The 7,500-nt window shown below is 36.8% G+C and overlaps 3 protein-coding genes across 3 annotated transcripts in view; all 3 read left to right on the forward strand.

Moving 5' to 3' along the window:
- Window positions 1-5,632, forward strand: part of LOC100634356 (phosphatidylinositol 3-kinase regulatory subunit gamma-like) — a 7,380-nt gene extending 1,748 nt beyond the window's left edge. Inside the window, exons 2-14 of the mRNA XM_003386359.2 lie at window positions 17-109; window positions 175-220; window positions 395-622; window positions 913-1,008; window positions 1,346-1,547; window positions 1,950-2,066; window positions 2,612-2,733; window positions 3,080-3,256; window positions 3,902-4,024; window positions 4,223-4,301; window positions 4,350-4,484; window positions 4,659-4,873; window positions 5,414-5,632. Of these exons, the coding sequence (XP_003386407.1) occupies window positions 17-109; window positions 175-220; window positions 395-622; window positions 913-1,008; window positions 1,346-1,547; window positions 1,950-2,066; window positions 2,612-2,733; window positions 3,080-3,256; window positions 3,902-4,024; window positions 4,223-4,301; window positions 4,350-4,484; window positions 4,659-4,873; window positions 5,414-5,606 (1,826 nt within the window). The 3' untranslated portion in view covers window positions 5,607-5,632. The remainder of the gene's footprint in view (window positions 1-16; window positions 110-174; window positions 221-394; window positions 623-912; window positions 1,009-1,345; window positions 1,548-1,949; window positions 2,067-2,611; window positions 2,734-3,079; window positions 3,257-3,901; window positions 4,025-4,222; window positions 4,302-4,349; window positions 4,485-4,658; window positions 4,874-5,413) is intronic.
- Window positions 5,633-6,161: 529 nt separating this feature from the next.
- On the forward strand, window positions 6,162-7,292 carry LOC109581713 (uncharacterized). The gene is made up of 2 exons (XM_019996062.1): window positions 6,162-6,864; window positions 6,966-7,292. Exons 1-2 carry the CDS (start codon window positions 6,232-6,234, stop codon window positions 7,290-7,292), a joined length of 960 nt encoding a protein of 319 aa, XP_019851621.1. The 5' UTR covers window positions 6,162-6,231.
- A 156-nt stretch (window positions 7,293-7,448) lies between these two features.
- The window catches only part of LOC105312640 (mucin-like protein), a 3,593-nt gene continuing 3,541 nt past the window's right edge, over window positions 7,449-7,500 (forward strand). Inside the window, exon 1 of the mRNA XM_019996063.1 lies at window positions 7,449-7,469. Coding sequence (XP_019851622.1) covers window positions 7,449-7,469 — 21 coding nt within the window. The remainder of the gene's footprint in view (window positions 7,470-7,500) is intronic.

Genomic DNA, 7,500 nt, shown 5'->3' on the forward strand with positions numbered 1-7,500 from the left:
CTCTCTCTATCTTCAGGTGGTACTTATTCTCCTTCACTTGGTACTTCTTCTTCACTGGACATGCCTCCTGCTCTACCTCCTAGACCACCTCGTAGGCAACAAACCTTTGGTAAGAGAGAGAGAGAGAGAAATAACACCTTTAAGTTAAATACCTACTTCTCCTTCTATTTATAGATTACACTAGACCAGAACAAGTTCCTCCTACCGTCCCAAGAAGGAAGTTAGTTCCTTTAATTGTCACTTTAATTGCTTCAAAATCAGACCAAAGTCCCTGTACCATAGTACAGGGTCATTGGCCATATTTCATCAAAAATGACTAGGAGAGAATTCTCCATTTTTATATATATTCTACATGTTCTTTTATATTAATTACTCCCTACTCCTCCCTCTCCAGTACTCGATCAATACCTAACGAGACTCCACCCAGACCTCCCCTACACTCTCGAACCTCCACAGCATCAGTGTTCACATCCCCAGGCCCCCCTGTTGCTGGAGGGAGCAGTCAATATATATCCACGAGCGATGGGGTTCGAATGTTGACTGAGTTCAGGGAGAGGTCTCACTCATTTAAAGACTATCCACCGATCGAGACTCAGCCTTGGTACTGGGGGAATATATCAAAGTGAGTGGGTGGGGCTAGTTATTAATAGATCAATTGCAGCATAACTTTTATCAAGTATTATAATATTAATATTCTGTAATTTTAAGTCCATTTTAAATATTATAACAATTACATCTGTACATGTACAGTACATTAAAATTAAAATGCATGTACTGTACATATACATGTATACAGTGTACATACATGTACGTGTACGTGTACATTGTGTAGCAAAAATTATTACAAAAATTACATGTATGTTTATTAATACTATTATTAATATTATTTTTATTTTATATTCTTTTATATAGAGAGGATGTCACTGACATTATGAAGGATAAACCAGACGGTTCATTTCTAGTGAGAGATGCAGCACGTAGTCCTGGGAGCTATACACTAACACTCAGGTATGAGGATAAATACCGTATAGAAGGAAATTTTGGAGGTAGTTGAATTTGGCGTTTTGATAGCCATTCGCCAAAATAAAATCCGCCATTTTGAGCCATTATTATACACATGCTCAATGGCACGTGGCCACAAATTCGCCAAATTAAAATTTACCAATCACCCAAAATTTAGCAATTCGCCAAATTTAACTCCCTTGAAAATTTCCTTCTCTACCGTAACAACAACAACAACAATAATAATAATAATAATTGAGCATACATGTATGTACATGTACATGTACATACACAGTAAGGATATTGTATTAACATTTACATGTTTTTGTTTCTCGTTAAACAGGAAAGACGGGGTAAACAGGTTAATACGTATCATGTTTCGTGACGGGTACTTTGGGTTTGCCGAACCACTTGAGTTCCGTTCTGTCGTAGAACTGGTTGAGTTCTATAGGACACACTCACTTCAGCCGTACAGCTCAAAACTAGACATCACACTGAAGGAACCAGTGTCTAAGACTGATATATATGAACAGGGAAGAGATAAGGTGAGAGAGAGAGAGGGAGGGGGAGGGGAGAGAGAGAGGGAGGGAGGGAGAGAGGGAGAGAGGGAGGGAGGGAGGGAGGGAGGGAGGGAGGGAGAGAGGGAGAGAGAGAGAGAGAGAGAGAGAGAGAGAGAGAGAGAGAGAGAGAGAGAGAGAGAGAGAAGAGTATCATGTACATGTACATTTAGATTTAGCAGCAACAATTATTGGTTGGATTTCCCCCTATTTCTTTGCTTCAAATTGCCAGACACTACATTAATTCCCAACTGTAGCATATTTTTGATTACATTGTTTACTGTACAATTGTACTGTCTTTGAAGAAAGTTTGGAAAGTTCTTGTGTAATTGTCAAGGGTTTACTGCTATTGTTTCTCTTTCCTTACTCCTCCTCCTCCTCCTCTACTAGTCTGAGTCAGTATCTCTTGATGAAATAGTCCGTCAGTTAAAAGCAACGGAAAAGGACTTACGAGAGAAAGGAAACCGTTACAATGAACTGACCAACAAATACGAGAAAATAACACAAGTCAGTTATAACCATGTAGACATTACTGTACATGTAATTCAATTTGCATGTAAATTATATTATTAATTAATTAATTTACACTTACACGTATGTAGACATGTACAGTTTACAAGGTAGCTAGCACACATATTAAATTCCTATTTCTCTTAATTTTCTTTATCACTGCCCTACATGTACATGTATGTGTACATTATTTACATATTATATTCATTTACATGTATGATTCATTATCTCACATTAATATACATGTACATGTACCGTAAATGTTTGAATAAAAGCCCGGGCATTATTTCTTTCCAGGACAAAAAAATTGCAGAAAAAATTTAAAAAAGTAAAACTGGGATTGGAACCTGCAACTCTAGGTTCTATGCACTCAGCTTAACAAGTTAGGCCATTTGGGACACTCTAAAGATTGTGGTACTTATATTGAGTAAAATATGCGTATCTATACTTGGAGATTCTTAGTACCAGGCGTTTATTCAAGCCCGGCCTTTATTTGAACATTTACGGTACACGTATAGCTACTTTCATTTCTCTTTTTATAGGAGATACAGATTATGAGGTTAGATCTATTGGCTCAGGAGCAGATACTAATGATGCTGAAGGAGCACCTGGAAACCAGCCTTAGACTACAGACAGAAAACAAATCACCTGACGTGAAACAACAGTGAGTGGTACCAGTTTGGGAGTATGGGTATGAGAATGTGAGAGTATGGGTATGAAAATATGAGGGTATGGGTATGAGAATATGAGTGTAGGTATGAGAATATGAGAGTATAGGTATGAGAGTATGGGTATGAGAATATGAGAGTATGGGTTTGAGAATATGAGTTTAGGTATGAGAATATGAGAGTATGGGTTTGAGAATATGAGAGTATGGGTTTGAGAATATGAGAGTATGGGTATGAGAATATGAGAGTATAGGTATGAGAATATGAGGATACATGTGATTTAAATTTTGTAGTGTTTATCTCAATAACTACTATTAATAACTATTAATAATTACATTGTAGGATGATTGTTAATTACAATATGTTAAAGAGGAGGTTCTCTACCCATGAACATGGTAAGAAGTCGTTAGAGGCTCAGCTCCATCGGACGGAGATGTCGAAGAATGCAATAGACATGGAGAGGAACATCCTCAAACCAGTCCTTAAGAGTCTACAGGAACAAAAACAACAACACTTAAGGTACTTCGAGTGGTTTTTAAATTGACCAAAATCTCAAAAAATCCCTGTACTATAGCCCATGGTTTTTCCAAAAAATGGACAAAAAATCACCCCAACTTTTTATTACATTTTCTGATACATATTGATGTACTTATGCTGTGTAGCAAGTTTGAGCTGATTCCAACATCAACTTTTCAAGTTACGGCCATTTTAAGAAAATGCCAAAAATCTGAAAAAATCCCTGTACTATAGCCCATGGTTTTTTCAAAAAATGGCTCCGAAATCACCCCAAATTTTTATTATACTTTTTGATGCATATTGATGTCCTTATGCTGTGTAGAAAGTTTGAGCTGATTCCGACTTAAATTTTTCAAGTTATTGCCATTTTAAAAAATGGCCAAAATCTGAAAAATTCCCTGTACTATAGCCCATGTTTTTTCTGAAAAATGGCCAAAAAATTACCCCCAATTTTTATTACATTTTCTGATACATATTGATGTACTTATGCTGTGTAGAAAGTTTGAGCTGATTCCGACTTCAACTTTTCAAGTTATGGCCATTTTAAGAAAATGCCGAAATTAAAAAAAATCCCTGTACTATTATAGCCCATGGTTTTTCTCAAAAATGGCCTCCGATTATTATTACATTTTCTATTGTATGTTGTAGGTTTTTAAATCAACATGGTGGATATCGCTCCAGTGATATATTAGCTGAAGCATCAGTTGAAGAGGATAATCCAGATGATGATCTTTATGCCACTTATGCTATGCTACATACACACAGAACAGAGTAAGTAGTATACTCCAGTATACCTCAGTATAATCCAGTATACTCCTGTATACTTCAGTATATCCCAGTATATTTTGTACTGCATTTAGGTATACTTGCTATGTTTCAGTACATACAGTATTTAAATATTTTAAAGTATATTTTTAGTATACTTTTGTATATTCTAGTATATTCTTGTTTATTCTTGTATATCCCTAGTGATGATGATTATAGAAGAATATCCGAAGAGATTCAGAAAAAGAAGAAAAAACCTCCGCCACCTCCACCACAGTCCAACGTAAGTCAGGATATTATCAGTATATTATTAGTATATTCCTTTCCCCAGCCTCTCTTTGTGTCGCTACCTCCAACTGAAGCTACATTATCCAGGTCCCCCCATAGACCTCTACCACCTCACCCGTCACTATCAATAGAAAATGCCCAACCAATGATGCCACCTTTACAATTCAACGAAGCTGATGTGAGTCAGTATATCCTTGTATATTTTTAGTATATTTTAAATCGCATGTACTACTGATATTAGAAAATTTATTGCAAAAACCAAATCACTAAAATTGCTATATTTACATGTATGTACATTCTTGTATATCTTTGTATATTCTTGTACGCCTCAGTATATTCTTGTATATTCCAGGGTAATCAGTTGATCACCATTAATCAGATAAACCTCCCTCCATCTCTCCCCCACTACGAGCCGACCTCTTGGACGAGGGACCACATTTCAAGGGAGGAGTCCAGAGACCTTTTGAGTGGGCGGCCGGACGGTACCTTCCTCGTAAGACCCAAGCCAGGAGTAGCTGATCATATACCAATTGGAGAACCACTTCATACCCATACCATTGATATAGTGTGAGTTTTAACTGTTAGAGTAAAGCTCTTTAACTTGGCATTCGGTGACTTGCAAGCAAAATTACATGTACATGTAGCAATTATTATTAAATTATTAAAATAGCCATTCATTACTGCTCATCCTTAGTAATAATTATACAACTGTACGTGTGTGTGTACATGAGATCTGCCAAATTAAAACTGTGAAATGCCAATTATAATTTTACTGAAAAATTGCTAAAATGAAGCATTATACATGTATACGGTATGGGACACAAGGAGAGAGTGGGAATCATAGTGCAGTACCGGTTTTTTTAAAGAGAAGGATTTTGTCAATTTTATGAATGTGCTTTTGCAATGTTAACACCACATTTTAATAATGACTATGATTCTGTAAAACTTTATAATGCATGTGCAAGTAGATGTATAGTTACACTGTTGCATGATAATCTATGTATACATGTACATGTAGGCTTTGTAAATTGCTGTATGGTATTACCAGACTACCAGTAATAAAGAGTTTTTAAATCATCTCTCTCTCTCTCTCTCTCCCTCTTCTAGTGATGAAGGAAAGTTCAAGCGTATCCCAGTCTTCAGAGGCCCCAGTGGTGGCTACGGCTTCGCTCATCCTTTTGAGTTTGACTCTCTCATCAGTTTAGTCTGTTACTATGCCACCAACACAATGCAGCGTCACAACGACAGCCTTCAGAACACCATGTTAGCTTTTCCCGCTTTTTTAAGGTCGTCGTCTTGATTCGGCGTTCCCGAGACTGTTAAAAATAAGATCGATTGCCCCACAAAAATTTGTGACTTAATAGATTAATAGTATTAATAATGATACTTGTGTTTTATTGTATGTATAATGTATGATTGGGGGAGGAGAAGTAATTAATAATAATAAATTTTAAAACTTATCATTTTCAATCATTGTTGTTGTTTTTTTTTGTTTGTTAGTGTGTTTGTGTTTTGGATTATTTTTTTGTTTGTGATTTGGAAAATTATTTTTGTATTGAGAACGTAAATTCATCTTGCCTTCTTTCTCATTGTTGAAAGAAATTTCATTTTTCTGTGTGGGCGTGTCTTCAGTAACTAAACCACGCCCATAACAGTTAATTATTATTAATGAAAAGATGGCGGTACAACCAACTACAAGACGAGTTACAAGATGTTCTCTTTTTTCCCATCATTAACACATGTAGGTCTTTATGGCCACCGGAAGAGCTACTTTGGAGCCCTTATGGTATATATAATGGAAGAAGAGCCTTTTCTAGTAGACTGGTATGAGTTCAAATGCTCAAAATCATATTCATGGACGGGACTAATCAAATTTCTGTTTATTTACCAACGAGCCCCACCCTGTCCTGCACTGCAGTAGTACAATGGCATCTGCAGCCTTTTTTCTTTTATTTCTGGCTCTTCTCTTCCCTGCAATAAGTGCAGGGATACCTTTCAGCTCTCAATTAGAATCCTCAGAGACAGATGAGGTGATTTTAGAAAGATACAGACGGGAGGAAGTCTTTGAATCTTCAGCTTCAGGCGAAACAGAGCCTCCAGAACCACCAGACGAGAATTTAAACTGCACCAGGTCCGTCTCAGTCCTTCCTTTCTCTCTAATAGCTCCTTCATTGGACTCTATTGTCAGATCATGCACCAATTCAACCTCACAAAACTCAGGGAGCTACAATTTCACCATCACTTCTACATCTTTGTCTCCTTTTGCAAGTTTTTCTGGTGAATCTTCTACAATATTTGCAGATCATTTTAAAATTGGAGAAGACTACAACCTAAGTATTGTCTCCAATTGTTCCTCAGTCTCCTCCAGTTGCTCGTATTCTAAAGTCTTCATTTCTCTTTCTCTCTCTATCCTCAATCATACTGCAAGGCTCTTGCCTTTCGGGCGGAGTCCGCTACTGGACGAAGAACTCACCGATGTTGACGACGAAGCTGGGACTGTGGTTGCCGGGGGCAACAAGCCCATACCGGTCTTTGATGGACGATACAAGAAAATATATGTAAGTTCTTAAACTTATGAATAATTTTTCACCAAAATTTGTGTAAAATGTAAGTATTATTAAGCATCTTACATTCTCTCTCTCTCTCTCTCTTTCTTTAGATCTCTTCCAATGGTTTAGTCTCTTTCACTCGTCCGTACATCAACTGGCAACCAATCCCATTCCCATACTCTCAGACTCTCATTCCCGTTCTCGCCCCGCTATGGATCGATTTTGATATACAATCGTTGGAGAGCTCTGCCTTGTTTTATAATACTTATACATCAACTGGGGGACAAAGGGACCGGAACATGTTGAAAGTTGCTTCTGAGAGGGTCCGGGAACTATCAGGGGTGGAATTTCAAGGGAGTTGGGTCCTGATAGCAACCTGGTCCAATGTAATACCATATATTAGCAATAACACTCAGGTTATAATGGATAATAAATAAATAAAATAAATAAAATAATAAATAATAAGTAAATAAAATAATGGTGCCTATTTTACTATTTTCAATACAAAAGGAAATTATGAAGCTACAATTTATAAATTTGCACAGTTTCTGCAATAATAACAAGAATATAATGATGACTTGTTTGTTGAATGGATGACCAACCACGAACATACAGTAATTGTTTTCTCTCTTTCTCCCTCTCTCT

Source organism: Amphimedon queenslandica, unplaced genomic scaffold (genome assembly GCF_000090795.2).
Source record: "Amphimedon queenslandica unplaced genomic scaffold, v1.1 AMPQUscaffold_13423, whole genome shotgun sequence".
Classification (NCBI taxonomy): Eukaryota; Metazoa; Porifera; class Demospongiae; order Haplosclerida; family Niphatidae; genus Amphimedon; species Amphimedon queenslandica.

Coding starts and splice junctions, on each gene's coding strand:
- LOC109581713 (XM_019996062.1), top strand. CDS start 6,232: ATGGCATCTGCAGCCTTTTTTCTTTTATTTCTGGCTCTTCTCTTCCCT. Junction 6,865..6,965: donor GACGATACAAGAAAATATAT/GTAAGTTCTTAA, acceptor CTCTTTCTTTAG/ATCTCTTCCAATGGTTTAGT.